Source organism: Lates calcarifer, linkage group LG3, assembly GCF_001640805.2.
Source record: "Lates calcarifer isolate ASB-BC8 linkage group LG3, TLL_Latcal_v3, whole genome shotgun sequence".
Taxonomy (NCBI): Eukaryota; Metazoa; Chordata; class Actinopteri; family Centropomidae; genus Lates; species Lates calcarifer.
The window spans coordinates 3,327,409-3,352,710 of NC_066835.1; the positions used below are offsets into that span (position 1 = coordinate 3,327,409).

At 39.9% G+C, this 25,302-nt stretch overlaps 2 protein-coding genes across 2 annotated transcripts; one reads left to right on the top strand and one right to left on the bottom strand.

Annotated features, from left to right (window-relative positions):
- Positions 1-647: 647 nt before the first annotated feature.
- LOC108900305 (nuclear migration protein nudC-like) lies at positions 648-6,361 on the top strand. Its single transcript, XM_018701299.2, is given in 10 exon segments — positions 648-856; positions 1,525-1,602; positions 1,717-1,926; positions 2,018-2,098; positions 2,183-2,296; positions 3,182-3,277; positions 3,279-3,377; positions 3,518-3,601; positions 3,726-3,844; positions 6,043-6,361. Coding segments are annotated over 10 exon segments (1,008 nt in total). The 5' UTR covers positions 648-781; the 3' UTR covers positions 6,095-6,361.
- Positions 6,362-14,324: 7,963 nt separating this feature from the next.
- tbxta (T-box transcription factor Ta) lies at positions 14,325-16,835 on the bottom strand. The gene is made up of 8 exons (XM_018701233.2): positions 16,651-16,835; positions 16,010-16,274; positions 15,573-15,707; positions 15,407-15,468; positions 15,256-15,317; positions 14,914-15,087; positions 14,693-14,816; positions 14,325-14,583 (listed from the first exon to the last, which is right to left on the bottom strand). The coding sequence occupies exons 1-8, from the start codon at positions 16,833-16,835 to the stop codon at positions 14,325-14,327; spliced, it is 1,266 nt and encodes a 421-aa protein (XP_018556749.1).
- Between the last annotated feature and the right edge of the window lie 8,467 nt (positions 16,836-25,302).

A 25,302-nucleotide genomic window follows, 5' to 3' on the forward strand; every position in this document is an offset into this window, starting at 1 on the left:
CTTATAATTATTTCCATTTAATTATAATCAAAGGTGTAAAAAGTATAGTATGTTATCAACAAACGGGGAAATGTTTTATTCTATACTGTTGCATGTCTATACACTGGGTTGAATATTGCAAAAGATTCTCTAGTACACTGAAGAATAAGAGAGGACTGTGTTCCAAATAAGGTGTGTATACGAGGTATGGCTATTAAATAACGAGCAGTGTGGGCTGGCGCACAGAAGTTTTGGGACAACTTTGGCACACATTTTTGTCATGTTCAAAGTTTCATGCAAACTTGCCGAATTGTCTCTTATGACCACTTGTGCTATCATTCTTATACTGAGTCGTCGATCATCAAACGATTTGTTCCATTTGTTGAATGTTTTCAAAATTTTTTGATGTGCATGGGAGCCCAGAACGTTCATCGTCTTGGACATCCTCTCTGCCCCGATTTTAAAAATATTATTATATACAATAATATATTGCATATAATTATATTTTATATTTATCATCATTAGTGGTAGTAGCAGTATTATTAATTGCAGTGCACTTATCTAGAAAATTCCCATTCTTAGTGGGCGCCTCAGTCCCTCCCTGAACCAATATTCTCACTTAATTGGGTATCTAAGCTGTCATTTAGAACCTATTGCTCCAATTGGCCGAAACAAGAGAAGGCAGGGCTTGTTTCCAGGAAGTGTGTGGCGTGACTACGGCCCTCACATTGTCGCTAACTCAACTTTTGCTTTGTCATTCGCACAGCTAACATTTTATTAAACCTTTTCTTATTCTACAAACATGGGTGACGATGAAGAAAAGTATGACGGGATGTTGCTTGTTATGGCGCAACAACACGAAGGAGGCGTACAAGAGGTAATTTACTCTGTCGCTAACGTGCTAAAGCTACTATTGAAGCTAATGTAGTTAGCCTGTAAGCTACTCGGCACACCTCACCTGTCAGCATCCAAATAACGACAAAGCGAATGTTTTCCGCTGTTTCACGTGTTTCAGCTAATGTTGTTATCATTCTCAAGGCTCTCTCTAGCTGAACAGACCATAACCTCACGTCTATAATCAGCGGGCTGATGTGGTGAATTCAGTTCACGTGTGAATATCAAGGCAGCACAGTGTATTTCAGTACAATCTTTCTTTTACTTGTTCTTAAACTCATTTTCTAGATGGTCTGTTTTTCTGGAAAGGGTGTTATGGATTTCTTTCTACAACAAGTATTTTATACAGCACTAAGTTACTGGGTCTTAGCTAAGGGGTGTCAAATGAAGGTTACCAGAACAATCATCATTTCCTCTATTAACATAACCAATACTTGGGCAATAATAAAGGAAATGTTTGTTGCTTGACAAGTCGAGGGTCAGTGGAAGGATGGAGATAATCTAGCTCAGTAGTTTGAAGTAGCACATTTTATCCGAGGCTTTAAAAAAAGATTGAACAGTAAATAGCTTAGAACTCATAATGTAACATTTAACTGAATATAGTTTTATGTAAATTAACCAATTTGTGATGGTCTGTTTTTCTCTCAACAGTTAGTAAACACATTTTTTAGCTTCCTCCGCCGCAAAACTGATTTCTTCACTGGTGGCGACACAGGTGCTGCAGAGAAGGTGAGTGATGTTACTGTAAATGCAGCCTCTGTGACATTTGAGGTTATGCTGTACAATTAAGTAACAGAGGCACATCTTTATATGAACTCATTTATTGCCATCTCTTTTTTTCAGTTAGTGAAGGATGCTTTTGCCCACCACAGTAACCTGGCACTGAAAGACCGTAAAGAAAAGCAGATGAAACAGGAGAAGCAAAAGAAAGAGAAAGCCGAAAGAGCTGCCAAGCTAGCAGAGGAAGAGAAGAAAAAGAAAAATGATGATGGTCCCAGAATTCAGGAACTGACCGATGAAGAAGCAGAGAAACTTCAGTCCGAGCTTGACAAGGTGAAATATAGGCCCTGATGCTGTCACATGAATAACTGCAGTTGTTCTATTAGTACTTTGTTAAAATTTGTTTGTGTGATTTGTGTTTTAGAAAAAGAAAGAAGAGGAGAAAAAAGAGAACAAAACAACAAATGTAGAAAAGTCATCTGACACAACAGAAAAAGAGAAGGGGGTGAGTGAAATGTGGGTTAAACGATTTGGTGTGGATGTGCAGTAAAATGTGGTCCTGCTGACTTACTTGTCTTCTTGTCCACAGTCTGACTCAGAAGGAGAGGAAGATGAGAAGGACAAAGATAAACTGAAGCCTAACACAGGAAACGGAGCTGATCTGCCCAACTACAAGTGGACACAGACCCTGTCTGAAGTTGATGTGAGTTCAGGATAATGCTTTCACTTATCAACTTTAACTTTCTGTGGAATCCTACTGTATTACAAGCTTGTGTTTACTAAGCCTTGTTATGAATGGATTGCATGGTCTAATGTATATGGAATCCATTCTCTATATTTTACACTGCATGAATAAGCACTGAGCAGCACTGAGGAAATGTTGCTCCATGCCTCATTATCTGAGGGTAGGGTGTGTCTGTGAAGTATCTGTGAAACAGTTCACTCTTACGGGTAACACACTAGCAGCATACAATGTGTGACAAAACACCTTGATCCATTCTGTTGTGCCCACTAGGCTCTATCCCTTAAATTAAACTTTTATGGTGTTTTATATTTTTGGGGGCTTTTTTAATGTTTTTTTTTTATTATTATTATTTCAAGGCCAAATTCAGTACAGCCACCATGTTGATAATTTTACTCTGTTATGTTTGCAGCTGTCAAACAATATCACACTTGATACAATAATAATTCTTTGTAATTTACTACCACAACCTTTGTAATCCTCCTGTGAAATAGTCTTTGCATAGCTTGAATGGTTTCCCATTAACAAGTGGTTTTATTTTACATGGGTTGTCACCACACACTGATTTCTGTAGATCTATAGATACTTTTCTAATCATCCAATCATTAAGTAACACATATATAGATTTTTTTATTAAATCATTCTTTAAGCTACTTTTAGTAATACATAAATGAACCAAATTAAAAAGAGAATAGTTGTCATCTGTCAGCTTGCTGTAAGTGTGCTGACGTTGATAAAGTTGTTAGCCAGTGACACCAGTAATCCCACCCTCTGTGTCTCCTCTTGCATGTTCTGATACCTGTGAGTTAAACAGAATCTAATACCATTTTAAACACCCTCTTACAGCTGGCAGTGCCTTTTGATGTGAAGTTCCGCATTAAGGGGAGAGATGTGGTAGTGGACATCCAGCGACGCTCCATCAAGGTCGGCCTGAAAGGACACCCCTGCTGTTATTGAAGGCCAGCTCTACAACGAGGTGAAGGTAGAGGAAAGCTCCTGGCTCATCGACGATGGCAAGGTGGTCACAGTGCACCTGGAGAAGGTAAGAAAAGAGTTAGTGTGGATCTTTGTAGACAGATTCCAGCCTATAATGTGTGTCTCCTCAGCAGTAATGAAGTGAATTAAAGCATTCTGAGTTGTTGAGATTAATAATAACCAGTAAGTTTGATTCTTTATCTTCAGATTAATAAAATGGAGTGGTGGAGCAAGATCGTTACCACAGATCCAGAAATCAACACCAAGAAAATCTGTCCAGAGAACTCAAAGGTAAAGGATGCCGAGCTCAGGCCTCTTGCAGTAACTGTTTTATTAAAAATGAGAAAAGGATTACTGACAAACACTCCTTCATCTTCCTGCCTTATCCCACCTGTGTGTATTTCCCGCTGAGCAGCTGTCAGATCTGGACGGAGAGACGCGTGGTATGGTAGAGAAGATGATGTATGACCAAAGGCAGAAATCGATGGGTCTGCCTACATCTGAAGAGCAGAAGAAACAAGACATTCTTAAAAAGTATGTTTTCACTGTTACATCGCAGCCGAATAATACACCTGCTCAGTTTACCTCAGGTTTTATAAACATGAAACTGTACAAATCTTTTTATTTTGTCAGCTGACAGTTGGTGTTTTATTAGGTAACTCTTCAAAGCAGACAGTGTGTTCAGAGTCAGTTTGACAGAAGCTTTATGGTGTGTAAGAACAGTGAATTTGAAAGATGTCTGTGTAGTTTTGCCCTCAGTGTTACTTCTCTCTGCTCAAAGCCAGGCTTACATGTAACTGTAGGCAGTAAAAGATAGTGTGGAGTGTGTACCAGCTTCTGCCATGCACAGACAGTGACCTGGTTTAAGGAGACACATGGCACATAGTTGTAATCTTTAACTCTGCACCATGAGTTACTGTCTCTGTCTGAGTAACAGTTAGCATTGTATTTTCATGGTTTTTAAATTTCCCTTCATGGTGGTGGAACATGCCACAGTGAACATGAAGCTTTTTCTTTCAACATGTTCTCTATAATTAATGTACAATAACTGATAGAAACTTTAGTCTTACACCACAGATCCTGGTATAAGAGTATTTTATGTAAAAAGTGGTCTGGTGCACTTCAAAGGTATTATTGTGATTTACATTTCAGACCATTAACTTACAAATTAAGGATATGTTACTCTCAACCATATTTAATTCCCTGCTTTAATGTTTTACATTGACTTCCTACCCTGCAGTCCTCTATTGGTTTCAATTCATTTCATCTTGAGTCTCTGGGATTTTCACAGTGTAAATGCTGAGTTATGTAATTCCATCACAGTAAACAAGTTTAGTTTAACTGGTGGTTATACAGTTATACCACAGAGCCTTTTAAAGTTACTCTTGTTGGTACATTTAAAGGGGAACTCGCATCAAAATATGTTTACAGCTCTTACCTGGAGTAATGAAAGAAAATGTGTAAAGCTTTTTGTGGCTCCAGAGGGAGCGCTGATTAAGTCTGATAAGTGTCCTCAGGCAATGTCACTGAGTCTGAAAAGTCAGAAAACTTTTTTAATGATGACAATAAAAAAAATGGGGTGTGCAGTTAGAAACTACTACTAGCATGACACACCCCAGTCTCCAGTTTAACTGTTGTAGAGTGGTCAGGTTGTATTGTATTTGTGGGTAATGTAGGAATCAGGTTTTGATGAGGAGTTCGATATCTCTTGTGTTGTTTAACTGTCCATTGTGAGTCACAGGATGGTATAGGAGTGTGATGTCTGATTAAAACGTCGCACTGATGAACAATGTAAATTTCTTATTTATTTTAGAACCCAAATGTCAAATATCGGAATATCTTTGAATGTACCAACAGAAGAGTATCAACAGCTGTTACCATAACAGAAAAACAGAAGCAGCATGTTGTTCTCTGTGCTGAATATCCTTGGTCAAACAAGTTTCAAGTCTCTGAAAACAATGGCTATCTCAAGAATAAAATAGCATGTATACTTAAAGAAAATGATCAGCTATAAAGTTAAGTATATCCCATTTGTAGTAAAAGGGCAAAACCATAAAACTACCAGCATGCTGCTTTCATTTGCATTTTAGGGGAGAATCTCTTCAAACTGCTACAACTCCTTGATGCTTAAAAACGGCGAGCTGGATTATTGTCAGTCAGTATTTGAGAAAGTCAGTGGTCCATGTCAGAGGTCATGTCAAATATTACACAGAGCAGTAGCTAACTAAGATAAGACTTAATGTGGGCAAACGTCACAGCTGAGACAGATGTGTAGGACCCCTCTTCCTCCTCTGCTGCTCACAGTTGAGGCCAGAGACAGTATCTCTGCTGTTGCATTGTTGAAACTCACTTCCTCTTTAAGCTTGTTAAAGCTGCCTGTAAAGGTTTTGTATGGTTTTATAAGAGTTAAAGAAAACCTCTGTGGTGACAGTTGTGGAGATAACTGGTCTCAGAGCTTCTTTATTGACGCAAAGTTCACAATGTGTCTGTCCAATCAAATGTGTCGTCTGATGGTCTCATCTCAGATCATGCATTTTTTCACTGTTAAAAAAAATGTACTCATCAGCCACATGGGGGTGCTATAGTTAAACCAGAGCGATCAAATCAGCTGTGTCAGTGAATACTGTAAAGATATGGAGCACGATAATGAAGTTATATTGTATTAAAAATCAAAAGTATGATTGTGTCTTGCTTTGGTGACAACCTGTGAAACTGTGTTCATCTGTCTGCAGGTTCATGGCTCAGCACCCAGAGATGGATTTCTCTAAAGCCAAGTTCAGCTGAGACTTGCTGCTGTCAGCCTCACCTGTAGAATCCACAGTATGATTCATGTGAATCATATCAGAGCCAACGTCAGGCACCATTCAACCTCCCCTTCATGTGTTCTCTTCATACTGGACATGGTTTTAGTTCATTAACATGTCTTAACATGTGTTTTTTTTTCCTATGAGAACAGGTTTGATGACTGTAATGTCCACATCCTCCCTTTGCATGTCGTCCAAATATTTAAAGATGTGTCTGCATTTTTTAATAAATGAATTTAAAATCAAAGTGATGTGAAATGAGTGTTCACATGTACTACCTGTCACCTCACCTGATTCCAGCTGAGTTAAACATCAGTTCCCTGAACAAGTAGAACTGCATGGAAAATAACTAAGCAGTAAAGTTTAATTTTCCTGCTCACTTTTGTCTCTTTACTAGCTATGAATTTTAGAGGTCACATCCTTGAAGAGTTCAAGGCCAAGACCAATGATTTTACCAGCCCCTGAGTTCACTGAACTCAGGCTGTTGGCCTACAATGAGAACAAGTTTTCCTTGGAAGTCACCAGCCAGGTCAGGTGAATGATAGTGAGTCCTGATGTGGACCCTGTGTGGATGCCACAGATTTGTCAGCTTCTTTGATTAAGTTTAAATGAAAGATAGTCAAATGCTGTCAAATATTTGTCATCATTTTATGTCACTCGTGTACCAACTAAGTGTGTAGGCATCAAAGAGACATCATGCACAGACTGGAGAGATTTTTAGGTTTGAACCACAAGAGAGCAGTGTTTTCCTTAAAGTGTGAAAAGGCTGAGTGCTTTTTTTTAAGCGTTACCTTGTATAGCTGAGTACCTGCACCAGTTATATGAATCTGCTGAAACGCTGTATTAGATTATCTGTAAGTGGAGAAATGACCAAGTCAAGGGAGGCAGTTCAGTTTTTTTTATCTTTATTTTATTTTTGGCTCCTATTTATCAAATTTAAAGGAGACTTGCACTTGAGACTAAAAGAAGTTCCCAACTAAAATGAGGAAGATGCCTTTTAGTGAGTTTATCCTAGTGTAGGAGTAACTTTAAAGAGCAGCTCTCAAGTGATCACATAAGTGACCACATGTCCACAGGACAGTTACTGCCAGTCAGATACAAGAATTTACCATTACCATCACTACCACCCCATCCCCCAAACACTCACACACATAATCCAACATCTTAAAAAATGATTTGCAGTTTCTTCATGAGATTTTCTTCCACACACATTTTTAAAAAGTTATTTTTTCAAATGAAATCTTTAATACCACCAGTAGCTTTTTAACATGTTAAGATAACAGTATTATATTTAGAATCGTAAGATAATACTATTTAGAAGTTACAATAATGTAAACACAGACAAAACAATAGGAATTTTTGTTAATTCACAAGTAAGAGCAGGAAGGAGAGTTTCTTGTTTGCACTCATTGCCAGTTTTGAGCTAACAGCTATTCTATTGATTTAGCATCACATTCCTATATGTCACAATGTACAGTTTTTAACAAGTGATAAAAAAAATAGATGCAGCTGAACTGGCACCTACTTTACCCACAATGCAACTTGACTCAGCAGTCCAATTAGTTAAAATTTGCAAGTTAAAGTAAAACCACTATTTTTCAAGTGTTTTTGAATTTTGATAAATGGACCAAAATTTCCACATTTGCATCCTTCACATCACTGACAGGCTACACAGAAAAAACATCACTTCACTGTGGTCATCATTCATAATTTACTCTTTTTAAAAGCTACAGTCATGTTGTGTGTGAATGCAGTGACTGCCATGTCGTCCACACACTGAGGATGATCGCCATACAGCTACCACTGAGTGAAGGACATGGTTTCTCACTCAGACCACACTGGATATCATGCACCTCTGCTAAATGTTACTTCACTGAGGACCAGTTTGCTTACAAGTCTTTTCTGCTTGTGTGACTATCCACTAGCTAACTGGACTGGGCCTGTCAGGATAGTGAGAGGCTGTCACCATCACTGTGGTGACTGGAGGAAACATACATTAGCTTATGCTGGCTAGCAAGTCCTCCTAATGTGTGAAATTGCTCATGTAGTTCAAAAACAACTCTTGGGACATCTGTCTCATAGGACTGTAGTGTTTTTGCAACGGCTACAGAACTCAGGTCACCATGTCTGAGCTTTGATTGTGAGGCTGTGAGGTATTTTACCACACAGGGAATATTACAGGGCATTCATTTGTAAAATTCTGTGTCATGGACATCGAGTAGTTGTCAGATGTTACAGTAACAAACATTAAAGGCTCAGTTTGATTTACAGTCCAGAGGGAAATCTGGCTCCTTAACAGCTAAATGCTCCACTATGTTTGTCTGTCTGACCAAGCAGCTTATAATGTGCTCATCAGAGTGTTTTTGCTAAAACAGTTGTAGCTTTAGACAATGCTGATGAGAGTTGAGAGAGTGATCCAAAACAGTAAAGTTGTGGGCTGCAAAACAAGCAGACTTCTTCAGATATCATTTTCAGTTTTTTATTCTTGCGTGGAGTTTGTGTCCAAAGCTAATGATAGTACAACCTTCACTACCTGCTGTAGCAGCAGGTGGGAGCGAGCATCCTGAAAACTCAACCCGAGTCCTTTACATAGAAATGAGTCTACAGGGTGTTATAGGCAATAGAGAAAGTCGGAGAATGGCTCATTTTTTATGTCACCTTACAATCTTTTCACACATTAGGTAATAAAAAGCAATTACCACATGTAAATTGCTTCCAGATTCTTCCACACAGGTACCTTTAAGAGCAGCTTTAAATACATTTTTGCTGTGGGCAAACATGTCTCCACTCTCTCTGTTAGTTCAGTTATTATTTCACAATAATGTAGTTGTTAGGTGCAGATTGTCTGTACATCACCATACATCTTTTTGACAAAAATGTAAAAACAGACAGAGTCTCTGTATATAAGCTAACTAAGCAAGAGTTGTTTTGTTTTTTTTACACTGTACAAAAATGATAGCAGTGATATTCAAATCTTAAACATTGTGGTACATTCAAAAGTTCTGATATCAGACACTGACCTTACACATCCGGGTTTGAGGTTGGGTGGAGGCAATATTTTTCAGACTCCAGTCAGATTTGGGTTTGGTTATTTTCAGTTTGAATGTATTGGGAAATCAATCTCTTTCTCTGTCTGACAGTGCCAGTGGTTTTTGATGGGGTCAGGTCTTAACAAAGTGAGTATAGGCTGAGTTTTGGTCTCAGTTTTAGTCCCATGCAGAACCCCAGTATGTGCACATGTGGTACACCAAAACTCTGGTATGGCCCTTTAAGGTGTTTAGTGGCCATAACCTGAAGCAATGTGAGTTGAAAAATAACTTACCCAGTCCGTCAATATTAACTAGAAACTTCAACCATTTAAATATAGAGTTGCCTCTAAACCTTATGGCAACCTACACTACCACTAATACTATTAACAGTAAAGAAGATCTCGTCAGCCATCAGTCATTGCTCTGCTTTGTTTTCCCAGATTCCCAAAATCAACAAACTAAAAATGTGTTCGCAAAAGATATGAAATGCTAGAATTCTGTATTTGTTGTAATGGTTCCTTTAACTGGTTCAGCAACAGAGGCCTGATGGGATTGCGGTTGGGTGGGGCGGCTGCATGACTGTGCAGGGGTTGAGGGCACAGAGGAGGCAGAGTCTGCTCAGCTGAGAGCAATGTCTCACCAAGGTACCAGAATTTCTTCATTAACGAAGACACACAGACATCAGAGGGACGGGGTTGGGGTTTAGGGGCGGACGAGGGGGCGGTCTGCAAACACACCTCCCCGCCATCGAGCTGACTCGCCGTTCCAGACTTGACGACTTGTTTTTTGGCAGCGGCCCCTCATAAATCACCTGCAAGGCCCTGCACAATGTGACTCACCATCATAATTGCGGTGTTTGCGGAGGCCGCGTCACCCTCCTCTCTTCTTCCATGAGGCTGCTCGACGGCTTGTTCCTGGAAGTGGAGGAGGGATACGTGAGGGGACACCAGGACAAAGATGGGACAGGAGGCTGGCATTCTCTTCATCTGTCAGATTTAGATTGTCATGGTGCCTCAGTGGATGAAAACACAAGTCTGACTTCACTCCCTGTCTGTATCCCATCTCTTTCTGTCAAAGCCTGATGTGTTTTAAGTTGATGTCATTTTTCTGTCATTACAACAGACATAAACCTCAGTTACGACTACTAAAACATACAGGTACAGTACAACCACAATAAAGCAGCACTGGCCCAAGCCAGCATCTGCATCTGTTGTTTAGAGTACTGCATCCTCCACACCTGGGTGCTGGGCACACTCTGTAAAGCGTATTTGGAACACACACTTCCAGGGGTGGAGAGGAGGCCAGTGTGCAAAGTCAAACTCCAATTGTCAATTAGCGAAGGCCAACACAGGCTGCAGGCTGGGGTGTACAGAGCAGATCAGCCATCTTGGAGGACAAAGGCTTCAGTCAGCTCAGGGTCCTCAGATCAACACACACAAACACACACACACCATAACTGAGAGGGGCAGAGATGGCCCTAAGCCCAGCAGGACCTGTTTACCGCTCCAGACTGAGCAAAGACCATCAGCAAACATCCTCCCCAGCAAGTCTGGATAACTGCTCATAAACAGCCCATCTCACACACACACACACACACACACACACAATAAAGATGATACACAAGGGCTCAATAACTTTTATTTTTGGCTGTTGTTGTTTACTGAACAGAATTATGTCATAACATCAAACTCCAATCCTATGATGCTAATGAAAAGTGCCTCAGTATTATACTATACCTGTACTATATCTAGATTGTAGACCTACTAGTGTTATATACTAGGAATTAACCAATGCAATTCCCAAGTACAGGCTAATCACAAAATAATGTCATTGGTTGTCAGTCCAGTTGAAATTGTATATACTTGAATATCAGATATATCATATGAAAAATGACACATGAACTTGAATGAAAGAATAAGATGTTGAAGGGTGGTGAAAAAATGCTTATGTGTAATATGAAATGAGTCACTTACATTGATGGACACAGCATTACCATCCCACCTCTGCAGTTGTACAGAGCCTTTTAACCTCTGTTAGCTCGTTGTTTTGGTTTTCTGATCCACAACTCTACTTTGGTGGTAAATACTGGAACATATAGCAGACAATGAGCAAGGTATTTTTAGATCTATAATGTGGTCAAAAACAGGGGAAAAAAATCAAGTTCAAATCATCAAATCAAAGTTAGCAAATACTCAGTTGCCCAGAAACCCTCTATATATATATATATATATATATATTGAGGGTTTCTGGGCAACTTCAACTGGTAGGAGACCCCAGGGCAGACTGGAGAGATTACATATGTCATCCAGCCTGGAAATGCCCCGGGATCCCCCAGAAGGAGCTGGATAATGTTGGCAGGGAGAAGGAAGTCCAGGCTGCTTTGCTTAACTTGCCGCCACGTAATCGCAGATAAGGGACAAAAAAATGGATGGATGACAGGATGGATGTTTTACAGGTCAAAATTTTACATGCAAAAAATAGCATCAATTTAAAAATGATGCATATAGCTTGTAAGCAAACAGTAAATTTGGTTCCTTTACACATCCAGCAGTTATGAATTCACTTGGAGTTGTGTTTGTGGCAACTTGATAAATATACTAGCTCTGACTGTCTGTCGTATTGAGCAGGTAGTATACTTTTTACTGTTAGCAGTGAGAGTGAACCAAAATGGTAAAGTTGCAAGCTGTAAAACCAAAACACTGAGCTAAAAGATAATAAATCGCTCCAAAGAGTTGAGGAAAACTGCAAACTCTGCTCATATTTCTCTGTACATTCACTATGAATAGCCTACAGTAATTTAATCCAGTATAATATGAAATTAGCCACCTCTCTGTATCTCATCATTCTTGAACAAAAACAGCTACTGTATTTTCTTCAAGCTAACACAGGTACATTCCTGTGTACAGAGTAAAGTAGAGGACTGGGAGATGTCAGCATTTCATGAGGGGACCTTTGGTCTGGCCCCACCAGCTGCAGGTCACATTGTTGCTTCATTACTATTTGCCTGTGGCCCTGTGACCCTCCAGTCTTCATTTGCACCTCGGTGATGACCACTCCATCACTTTTCAGGGGCCGAACCTCTGTGGGCCTGACACACACATCACACCACTGACATCATGAGCACACGGCCAAGCCACTGGCCTCAGGTGTGATCCGGGGTTAAAGCTGAAGCAGCCAAAATACATTTATATTTTAGCTAGTTTCCCTTTTCAGCAGAGCTTGATACTGCAAGTGCTGACTTGTATAAACACTGTCATCTTCTGTAAATAGCAAAAACATTTACCTATGACAGTGTTTAAAATGAACTCCCTGATTAGTATAAGTTTGATGTTACTTGTGTACATGGACTTTTACACTAACGTGTACTGTTGTACATTTTTTAAAAATACTAGAGAGTTGTCTATTTACATCTAACAAGTTTAATAGTATTAGATATAAAGCTGTGTAAGCTGCAATGTCAAGTCAGTTATGATAAAAATGTAAAATTAAAAAACACTTCCCATTATAAAAAATACAATCTGTTGCTTTGTATGAATTATTTTACATTTCTTACATTTAATATGTTCTTTAAAAGATCCTCTCTTCATCTAATGTATCCACATCTTGTGGCTTGAGTGATAATAATATAGACAATGACTTCTCACATTGCTGTCATTAAAACATGGTTAATTAAGACAACAAGGTACAAAAAGGTTTACTTAACAAGCAAATCAAAAGGTTGGTAAAATGTGCTGAGTTTGGTTTGTGTCCACAATGTTCCAGCTAAAAATGCAAAGCTGAATTTGAAAAATAACAGTATTCATTTTATTTTTTTAATCTCAGGTGTTAGTATTTTGGATCCATATTCAGTACCTTTGACTTTCATCACACGCAGATCTGAATGTGTTAGCCGTATGTCGCACCATAACGCAGATTGTAACAAAAGGGTGCCAGTGATGGGAAAGTACCCTGATGGATTTCTCAAACTGGACACTTCTCCGTCACCTTGCCATTTCAATTACATGTCAAAGAAGCCACATTCACTTAGAGAGGCCGTGAGGACGCTGTTATTTAAAGAAAGCTCATATCGTGGGGCCAAAAATGTGATGGTTGAGGTTCGATGCACGAGGGCAAAGGAAGAGTTACACCATTGAGACTAATGCACGAGTTTCAAAAATGAGAAATCTGAACATTTAGACGTCTGTTTCTTGACCCCTGATGTTTGTCTTATTAATTAAACCACTTGGCCTTTGTTTGTCCTTTGATCTTAGCGATGATGGGACATTATTATATAGAGTTTTATGCTTGACTTTGTTAACATTTTGAGCTCCCTGCGCTAAAAGCTTTGTTTCATGAAAACAATGTACATGTAGTCATGGTTACAGCTGAGAAAAAGTACATTAGTGGAGTTAAAATCATATATATATATAAGATACCATGTACCCACAAAACAGACAAAATGAACCCCAGTTTGAGAAAACAAACATATTTAATTTATTATTAAATGACATAAATAAAACTCACAGTGAGTTCAAATACAAATACATAGTTTATGTACATGTGTTTGTGCAGGGTGGAGTCTTTTTGTCCGACAAAGTCCTGCCAGGATACAGAAGGCACTTGTGACTCTCAGTCCAATTGTGGAACATTTGTATTGCAACCAGAAAAAGGCACATTTATATGGAAAACACTGGACGTTAATTTATTCTATATACACACATATACACTTTTATGTTAGCAGAACCTTTTATCTTATATAATAAAACAAAAATTGTGTCAGTGATTGATTGATGTGGGGTGGTTGTGTGGAGCTGTGAGAGTAAGAAAGTGTAATAAACATGTTATAAATGTGTAATAAGCATGTTGGGAACTACTAAGAGCAAAGAGAGAGTTGTGACCATGCAGCTATTCTATTCTACTGTGATATCGTCCAACATGGAAGGAGATGATTGTCTTTCAAGTTCTGTCTCTGCACATCAACATCAGTCAAGTATGACTCCAGCCTAACGTTGCACTTTTTTAAAATGAGAGGCTCTGGAATGAATGAATCTACGCTCTTTCACAAACAGGAGCCAGAATGGATCCTCACAGGTCTTGTGGCATTTCCACGTCTTCCCCAGGACCTCTGTTTATGTCTGTAGTCCTGCTCCTAAAGCCTTCAGAGATGAACAGCCAAGCGACAGAGCTGAATTTTTCAGCTGCTTAGTAACTCTGAGCCACGGGCGCCCAGGACGCGGTCAGCCTGGCGATGGAGCTCTCGAACTGGGCCTCCCCGACCCCGACCTCGCTCAAGCTGGGGTCATACATGGAGGAAGGCGAGGAGACAGGCAGCGAGGAGGTCAGGCCCGTGTAGGAGGAGCCCCTCAGGAACTGGGAGGTCAGGCCTCCGGGTATGGAGCCAGAGGCTGAGCCTGAAGGGGTGAGGGTGGTGCCAGCTACTGACCATAGACTGGGGTACTGACTGTGGATGAGAGAGAGACAAGAGAGTTGATGATTTGATTATTTTTGGGTCATCCCTGCCCATGACATGAACCTAGTAATGTTGAACTATATGTGGTTAAGGGGCTCACCTGGAGTTAGATGTGGAGTTGGTGGTGTGGGACAGAGTGCCCATGCCTGTGGAGTTGGGGATCTGAAGAGCAGACCAGCTGTCATGAGCAGGCAGAGTGCCTGAAGTGTTGTCCATGTAGTTGTCTGAAAATGAGGTAAAGGCAAAGGTAAATTTTCCAATTCTTTTTATTTAGCATCTTAACATGAAATGTTTAATATAAGATATGAGCAGGGGCCTTACTTGTGCTGGAGGTGCGGTGGGGGTAGTGGCTGGGGTACGGGGCGGTTCTGTGGCTCCTCAGGCTGGAGTAGCGCTCACAGTAGGAGCCAGAGGAGTGGCCTGCTGTGCCACTGAACTGAGGAGGGCTGCTGCTGGGGCAGATAGGACTCTGACCTGGGAGGAACCAACCTCCAACTGTGGAATTAAACAGACACAAACAAGTCATACAGTGTAACTCAGAAGCTATGACATTTCAGATTTTAACTTGAACATTGTCCTCTTCAGCTCAGGAGAAGCATTTTGCTGTCGTCTTTGAACAATCGTTTTGGAACAGGCAGAAATGTAGAAGTAAAAGAAACTCACGCTGAGAGTAGCCAGACTGTTGACTGTCTGCACTGTGATCAGGGACGTCCTTATGGTCGCTCCTGCAAATAAAACAATAATATTAGACGCTGTACTATAAGTGTAAACTAGCTTGATAACTGAAGCATAGATTTGAGATTTAATCTCGTACCTTTCTTTAGCATCCAGGAAGGCTTTAGCAAAGGGATTGTGCTTTATCTTCAGAGCAGTGATCTGTGAGCAGAATGTGACAGCTGTTAGCATTTCATTCAGTATTTCATTTTTTTTTAAAAAGTCAGATTTAATACGATTTTATGTCAAGGATATAGACAACTGACCTCTTCGTTCTGGTAGGCAGTGACAGCAATGAACTGAGTTTCGGGGAAAGACTGGCTGCTGATCATCTTCTGGATCCCTCCAACCTTCACGATGTGTATCCTTGGCTCGTATTTGTGCAGAGAATTCAACATGATCTAAGAGGGGAAAAAATACACATGAATATCTCTATTTGTCATTATTTCTGATCTCTGTTTTAGTAGCTTTAGTCTTTCTCTGATCAAGTGAAAATATAGCAGGAAAATGAAAATCACAGCACTGATACAAATGATCCACATTATTTTTTCTGGGGAAGTTCTATAGTTCCTGTGTTATATTCTATCACAGAAAAACTTGTTAAACTCCTTGAGGCGTAATGTAGCACATCAGGAATAATATAAAGTGCCTCAAAAGCCACACCATGATTACTGAATCTCTATGAAGGAATTTGAAATCTCACCTGTCCGCCCCCGTTGAGTTTATTGGAGAGTTTGACTTTGCTGAAGGAAACGGGCGCTTTCATCCAGTGCGCTCCGAAGTTCGGGGAGTCTGGGTGGATGTAGACGCAGCTGGGGCTCTGGGGTTCCGGTTTGCCGCCGGGGACCCACTCCCCGTTCACGTACTTCCACCGGTTGTTGTCCGCGGCGACGAAGTCCAGCAGCACCGAGTACATGGCGTTCGGGTCCAGTCCGGTGACGCTGGCCCTGAGCACCGGAAACATCCTCCTGGAAAGAAGAAATGACATTTGTGAGAATTTGTTGTGTGACTGCGTTTTGTCAAGATTGTTTTTAAACGTATGATTTGACTGATCAATCACAATCACAATCACACACAAGTTTTCTTGGTATTTTCTATAAACCTCCTGAGGCCTTAGAGAGGCCTCATGAGCTGCACTTTGACAGAGCACTTACTGTGTGTGAACCTGTTTGCTATCAAATACAAAAACTGCAACACACCCTCAAAAACTAACATTTATTTCAACTTAAATGTTACAACTAATTTATTAACTCACGATAGAAAAAAAACGGGCGTAAAATGTGCCGGGATTGTGCGCAAAATCCACGACCACGGCCTCCCAACAGGTCGACTTATTGAACCTACCTTCCAGTTTTGGTGACAATCATCTCGTTGGTTAACTCTTTGAACTTGTTCCATAAGTCTGCATCCTCCAGCGTCAGTTTAATATCCCTCTCGGACGCGTCTCCCTTCTCGCTGCCCTTCTGGAACTCGCTCTCCACGGCGCTGAGGAGATGCTCCAGGCGCTGGTCGGGGTTGGAGGAAGTCATATTTCCAAGAGAAGAAGTAGTTCGACCTAAAATCCAAGACGTTTAGTGCAGAGGGCTCACTGACTCAGGACGCAGAGAGATGAAGGCCCAAGTGATACTGGTTTCTAAGCCCCGAGGCCTCATCATTTAAGGGCCCCCAGGGACCTCATGGGGATTCGGGGCGTGGTTTGCGCGCACACATCTCGCCTCTCTGACCGGGTTCAACGTCTCCAAACGCCGCCCACTCACCAGACTGACCCTCTCTCTAAAATGTAACAATTTTAACAATTTAAAATCAACTTTTCACTTTTAAACTGAAACTTGTTTTTCTCAACCAAACTCCATTCAAAAAATCCACTATTTTAGACAGATTTTCTAGATGGTTTATAGAAGAATTACTTTGCTACTGAAAATGCTGCTGGTGTTAAGTTTGAGATTTGTAGTTTAATACCTAAAAATCTGTTACAGTCTGTAGCATTTGATGCCCTAACACATTCAAAGCTGTGCGTTCAAACAAAAGAAGGGAAGCGAGGGAAGAGAGCTGTGCCTTTGAACTCAGCTGTATATTTGCAAATAGTGCTAATCTTTTGTTGTCTCTAATCCACATGGGAGAGGGCTTGTGTTTACTGAGTATGGGCCATTAGGGCAGACTCTGTGTTCCTGTTGTGCCAAAGTGTGGACAGCCCACAAGTGATGCCCAGATTTGCATAATGGGTCTGCGTGTCTCCCTCTGAGGCTCTAATATTACATATTTCAGCCAGTTGGAGGCTGAGTTTTCAGCAGAGGCTCATTCTGCTACTTACAGAAAAAAACTGTTTACTAAAACCAAAGTCTCTGTCTAATGTCAGTCACCAGTAAAGAAAAGAAAATTCAGTCAATGTGAGCTTAATCTGTGCATAGTGGGAACACAGGCACTGAATCCTCAGATGATCATAACTATAGTGGGAATAATGTCAATATTTTCAAATGATTTTTACTTGATTTTTACAAATAGATACTTTTTCTCCATTTAGTGACAGTTCAATAAGTAAGAATATTATTAAGTATTAAACATGAAACCTTTTTTCTTAGTTAATGCACCACAGTTCATTCAAAATATGCAAGGTATTATATAAAAATTAAAAACACAAATGTCAGATTAAAAAAAAAAAAAACCCATGATGAATTGGTAAAATACACACTGGTAGAGACAATTAAGTACATTTACTCAAGTACTTTACTGCAGTTCAGATTTGTAGTTGTATGTTGTATTTGTAGTTTCCATTTTATGCTTCAGTTCCACAACATTTCAAAGGCAAACTTTTTACTCCATTACACCGCTTCATACTTTTCAGGTTAAGATTTTATACAGAAGACCATATTTAGATTTGAAATATTATACATTAAGAATTAAACTCTGTAAAAGCACATTAAGTAGATGGCATTAGCTCTCGTTTGACTGTTCCATGTATCAGCAATAATGACCTGAAAACATGATATATGATTCTGATCTGCAGTGGTGGAAAGTAACTCAATAAATTCAGTCCAGTACTGACCTTCATGCTGTTACTGCACTGCATGTCAGAGAGAAACATTATGCTTCTTACTCCACTACTTTTATTTGACACCTACAGTTCTTGGTTGTTTTCAGATTAAGATTATTTTAGAAAATATGATTGTTGCAGATTAAAGCAGCCAACAGTTTATAAAGTAACTAAACTTGTAAGTTCAATTGAAATGCTGCTTATACATTAATGCTTCCATAATACTGATCCAAGAATGTAGTCATACAACACAGAATAACTTCTGTCATTCACCACCGGAATATCGACCTGTTTCAGTTTCAGTTTATCTGAAACCTGGAGATAGTTCAATCTGACGGTGACAAAATGTAATTATATGTCATTTATAGCATTTTCACATGACATTATTATTATAGGTAAAAGATCTGAACACTTCTTCAACCTCTGCTGTCCACTATAGTTTTGTCTTCACTCTCCATTACACTGTCAAGATTCAGTTTGCACTGTTAAATTACCAACCATCCATCATGAAAACATTCAGTCGTCCTTTCTACTGAGATGTCTGCTTACTGTCAGGACTTTGTTTGAAAGATTAAAATGATATTCTTGTAAATGAATTCATTTCTACTGGTTAATATTGAGTCACCAGCTCCTGAGCCGTCACTGTACTGACAGTACTCAGTGTTTTAAATGGCCCCACTGATCCTGCCAGAGGTTTTGTGTTTCAGATCTGAGCCTTCCCTTCTTGTTTTTTTTTTTTTTTTTTTTTTTTCCCGTCGCCTCTGATTCCACTGTCTGTGATGTACTTGGAATTGAGTGAGGGCTTTGGAGCGTGACTCCACTTTACTACACCACTTCCTCCAGCTCTATGGAGGCCATAAATGTAAAGGGGCTCTCTCACACCTTTCCATCCCATATCATTCAGTAGTTCATTCATTCCTCTTCCTTTTCCCCCTGTGTGTGTGTGTGTGTGTGTTGTTTTGTTTTTTATTTTAGAGGCTGAGAGAAAGAGATAGAGAGTGTTAAAAAAAAAAAGTGGCTGCATACTGGACATTACCCCCACAGACCAGTCCTGCAGGCCCTACTGTCACACACACACACACACACACACACACAGGAAGCTGCTTCATACTTCCAAATTAAGATTTAATTCAGTGATCATGCCTGGTTGGTAAGTCAGGGGTGAGACGTCTGTAGCTGCAGCAACAAAACACTCTCTTGGCTGAACTTCAGCTGTGTGTTGTGGTTGTCAGGTGTTGCCTGGCAAGAATTATTAAAGCTGCAAAACAAACACAAAACATCTTCACAGTTTGACTGACAGCGAGGTAGAGGAGGAGCCTCTCCGTCCCACGCAGTGAGCGAACGTCTGCTCTGAAATATAAAGTTTGCTTGAAAAGCCACCTGAGGTTTCCCACCGCTCTCCTCTTCGTACACACACACGCTGTCCAGGGAGCTGAGGGTTAACTGATGCAGGCCTCGCTCTGGCATCGGCACACACACACCTAGGTGAGAAATATTGCAGAGGTCTGGTGCTTCACAAAGGGACAGTTATAACGATGCATATTTTCCAGAGGACTTCGCTGGCCTAAATAAGTAAACACAAGGAGGTGGATGAGTCAGCTCTGGGAAGAAAAAACACACACATACAAACACACTCACAAAGTTATTTTTTCATGAATTATGACATAAGTTGGTTAATGGACAAAACAACACAGTAACTCAAGCTCCAGGCTTACTGATACAGACAAAAAATAAGAAAGTCTCAGGTTAGAGACAGCCTCATGTGACTTAATTATCAAATAATGTGTGTGATATTAGAGGTAACACGGCTGTGTGATGGATCACATGGAGAAAATGTGATATGGGAAATGTGAAGGACGTTAAAGTGGGAATTTGTGGAATACAGTTTTGTAAATGATGTTTACCGGCAGTTTTATTCATAATCTGATTCTGATTCACTTTTATTGTTTAATGTATCTGTTTTATTTTATGTAACTGAGTAGCTCATTAACTAACTGTATTGTTTCAGGGCTGTAGCCAGGGTCAATCCTTACCTGATATTTCTCCTAATTTTTATATATATTTTTTTATATTTAATTATACATATAACTCCTGTGTAAAAATGTCTGGTGAATAGGATAGTGATTCTGTCTTTATTATTGGCCTGAAATGTCTTATTTATTCATATACCATCATTATTAGACTGGGGAGATGGCAAATACTTGGCTTCAAGCAGCAATTATAAGCACTTTGCTTTAAAGGCGTCATCATTAGATGACCTGACTGAGGTAAAAATGTTGTGTAACAGCAGCACAAATAGAGAAAGTCCAACAAATAGATCCAGAAATTACAGCCACACAGTAATATCTACATGATGTCAGCTTTATACCAGATCAAATAAGGCTGTAGCAGCAAAACTGGTTAGTGTGTTGAATTGTGTGTGAATTAAGCTTTTCATTTGTGACTTTCTTTGTGACAAAAATGACACAGGCTCGCTTTAAGTAGTTGTAACACCACAGTGTAAAAGCACGCCATCACAAGTAAAAGTCCTCTCAGCAGGTTCATATAATACTGCTTTGTATTCTGTTAAATGATCATGTGTTTTGCTTGTAACATATTATCTGTAAATAAAGGACTGCAGCTGTCAGATAAATGCAGTCTAGTAAATAGTGCAGTATTTGCCTCTGAAATGTTGTTAAGTATAAAGTAAACTGTTAGTGCCTCGAGATAACTGCTGTAAAAAGAGAGATTTACATTCAGTTCTTTCATTGTATTTTAATGTTGTTCTATTATTTTGACTGTAGCATTGTGTGTATGTGAGGACAGAAAGAAGAAGCAGCCACTTCCTCTCATCCCGTAGAAAGCCTACTAGTAAAGACTGAAGAACCCCCCAACACACACACACACACAGACACACACACACACACACACACACACACACACACAACGCACTCAGCCCTCCCTGATGTGGATTGAGCCCTGAGCTTCGTCTGTCACTTTTGCGTTTCCACTTCAAGTTCAGGAAATCTAAACTTTCCTCTTCTAATCACCCGTCCCTTTGAAAGGGATAAAAAGAATTAGTGGGGACAGTAATTGCCCTCCCCCTCCCCCTCCTTCAGCCTCCACCAGCCCCTCATCTAGGTGCCCTACAGTAGACCTTGGGATCTTTGGCATGCTAATGATAGGAGGACTCAGCTTTGACACTACAGAGACTGACCCAGCCAGATCTGGAGAAGAAGCTGTGCTGAGCACATCACATGGAGGACGGCATCGAGATTTCATCAAATCAGCTATAAACATAAAAACACAGCTCCTGTGTGGGAGACTGTCTGGCGATACTGACATGAATTAATAAAGGTTGAAATATCAGGGTTGTATAACCAACTTTAAAACATTTCGAAATGATGAAAATAATGAGAAAACTTTGAAAATATCTCCATTAAAATCCTCTCCACTGGCCAAGTAAGGAAGACGCTAGACATCTTGGCTTGGCTTCATTTGGATTAAGTTATATTGGATCAGATTAGATGAACGTTTTACTGAAGGAGAAATAGCAGAGCTACATTATTGTTTAATAATTTGTATAACACTATTTGTGATGTAATCTATGAATTTCAAGTTCATTGCAAGAAGTCTGTTTCTAAAACAAGTGAACAAATGTATAACTACACTAAAAGTACTCAACTGTATATAAATATATATTATCAGATGAACTAAGCGTCACTGTACTAGAATTATGAAAGATGAAACAACATTTTTGAAAATACTTTTGAGATAATAAGAGGTTGGCATTAAATTATAGACTAAAATTCAGGAATGAATGTGTTCTAATGTAAAAGGTGATGATATGTTTTGTGACTACAGCTGTCATAAATGCAGAGGAGTGAAAATATTTACTACAATATATAAGAATTTATTCAGAAATAGAGTGGAATATAAAGTAACGACAAGAGGAAATAAAGTTTAATGCTTCAGTTTGATGTATAACATCTTGTTGGAATCACATGCTATATATAGTTTGTATCATTTCATTTCACTGTACTTTTATTCTTTCATTTATTTAATGTCGGCCTGTATTTGTTTAATCAGAAACAGATTCAGAATCAGTTTACTGGCCATGTTTGCTAACACATATACTTTGACATATAGTTAATAGATATACAGAGCAACAACAACCTGACCGGATTGTTATGTACTGTTGGCACAGAGTGAACTGTAATGGTACACACAGTGCCAGAGAGTGTAGCAGTGCAAAGAATGCTTGAATAAATACTGTATGGATGTGAGTTACTGTACTTACAGAGGTGGTTAATGTGCAGCTGCTGAGAGTACACTGCATGTACAGTATCCATGAGCTCTGTTATGTATATTGTCTGTATTTGGACAAATGTATTATGTGCATATTATAAAGAAAAATAAGACAAATGATGAATTTGACAACATCCTGCTGTGGTGGTGGTGTTACATGAAAGTTTTCCTGTTTGTTTTTTTTTTTCTTTAGCATTTTTAAAGCTCTCTCTCTCTCTGATAAGTAATATGGTAAAATCTAATACTTTTAATTAATAATCATTTTCAAAGGGGCATTTTTATTTAGTCATATTATTATTTATTATATTTATTCAAAACACCTTCACCTTTTTAATAGCTTGAGAGACAGTGCCTGTAATATATTTGCTCATACATGGTTTACTTCCAGTAATACAGTGTATGTGTTCCGTTTGTCCTTACAGGTTTTATTTATGGACATAACATTGCTTTTAAATTTTTGATTTATATAGAATATCATCAATACTGTGCTATCATACAGACATACAACAACAGAAACAAAACAACATCCTCATTAATTTATGGCTTTCCACCCCAGCAGATAGTGAACTTGTATTTCACACACATTTTCTTCTTTGCAGGTTTGTTTTTGCCTGTTTCCACCTCTTCTTTTTTTTTTTCCACTGCGATCGGTGTTGCCTGATGTAAATATGAGCAGCTGAGGTCAGCAGACACCAGTGTGTGAGAAAACACAGTTAAATCTCCCCGCTGCAGCCTCCTCCAGCTGCGTGCACATGCACCCACCCACACACACACACACACACACACACATACACACATGTATTAACAGTGGACCCTGCGGAGTGAGATCACACTTCAGCCTATCTCCCTCTGACGCGAAGAGGGATCGACTTCGGCTGTGCTGGGAAGCCGTGAAAGACATTAGCAAATATTAGCAGATATTAATCATGACTTTGGGGAGGATCGTCATAACTGGGCCTCGCTGTCTGCTCAGGAAGACTTTTTATAACCTCAGGACAGTCTCTCTCTCTCTGTCTCTCCCTCTCTCTGCTCTGACCTGGGTGGTGGGTGAGTTTTTTAGTGGGAGGGTTGAATGGGCAGGAGGGGAGATCAAAAGGAGCGAGACCAGTTTCCACTGACAAACAGTAAGTGTTAAAGACAGAGGATTAATGATAGGTGCAGCCAGGAACATTATTTACCCAGAGTCAGAGGACGTGTGACTTCAGAGCTCATCACCCTCTTCCTCTGCCGGCACTTCCTCTCTCTATAAATGCACAATTAAAATGAGATGTTCACACAACACGGCGTCACCTTCAGATGCATGACCAATGAGCTATCAGCATCCTATCATGCTCATCACCTTACCAAGCAGTAATATGGAGGACTAATAATAGCATCATACAGGATGTGGGGACCATTGGCAACCGTGTACACTGTAAAGACAGATTTTAAAAAGAAACACAAAAGAAAAAAACTCTAGTTTATGCCATTCATTAGAGGCGCCACTGTCATCATACCAACCAAGGGCTTAAGGCCACCACAAGTATCACAATCTGATGTTACAAGATGATAATCAGGGAGCGGCAAGAAGGAAAAGCAAACGTATGCTTCACAAAAATAACTGTTAAAGCAGCGTTCCAAACACGAGCTAAGAGGAGGTTTATTCCTTTGGGATGGTATCCTGTTCTCTACCTGTTAAAGGCCCCATTATTACTGCCACGGTGGCTCCTCCTGTATCAGGACCACGCACACAAAATAAAACGGTAAATGAAAAGCAACAAATTAATTTGAAAAATAGATCCCTGACACAATATCTAATCCATCATTTGGCACAATATCCCTTACCAAATTTTAAGGTTACATTTCTGAGGTCTCTGCTACCATCTTATTATGATGGAACTGTGTTTTGTTTATTCTAAAATACATTTGAAAGACCTTACAGCAAAGTGACTTGAAGCAAGTTAATGTCACAGTTATTGAAGATAATGTACTGTCAACATTTTATAGGCACTATTTCTCCAGTACAAAGTAGATGCAGCAAAAACTGTTTATAGAAATTAAATTCCTTTAACCTTTACTCTATTTTGCCAAGTGGCAGAAACCTCATTAAAGTTAAAGAATCTGCAGATACCACAAGAGGTAAATGGACAGTTATTGTATGTCTGTAATTTGGGTGATCTGACCCTTTAATCTGGGTGCCCTATCTATATCAATGCTGCTGTCAGCTGCTGCTCCATCTTTCCTTATGTATCAGTTGTATTGATGTCTCACTGCTTCCTCTCATACATGTCCTGGTTACCAGCAGCTGTAAGGTAACACTCATTTCCTGCTCTACTGGAAGGAAGTATCATTGCCTGAGAGACCTGGCAGGCAGCTATACCTCTACGGGTGTCCGAGGGCCCTTAGAGAGGCAGCCAGCGTCTGCCTGCAGAGTCTGGAGGCCAGGCAGGACTGTAGGAAGAGAGTGGGGGTGGGGGGCACCCGTTGCACCGTAAACTGGAGGGGGGTAAACAAAGGGGGCTGGGTTGCTTTTACTGCCTTCCCACGCCAGGCAGCAGCAGCAGCTGACTGGAAAGTGTTACCTGGAATATGCCGAGTCGCCCCCTCCACCAGCAGACAGCCAATCTGAATGCAGGCGCAGTGACCCAGGTGTACAAACAGCAAACAGTGGGGCCACATCAAAGGCTCTCATTAAAAGA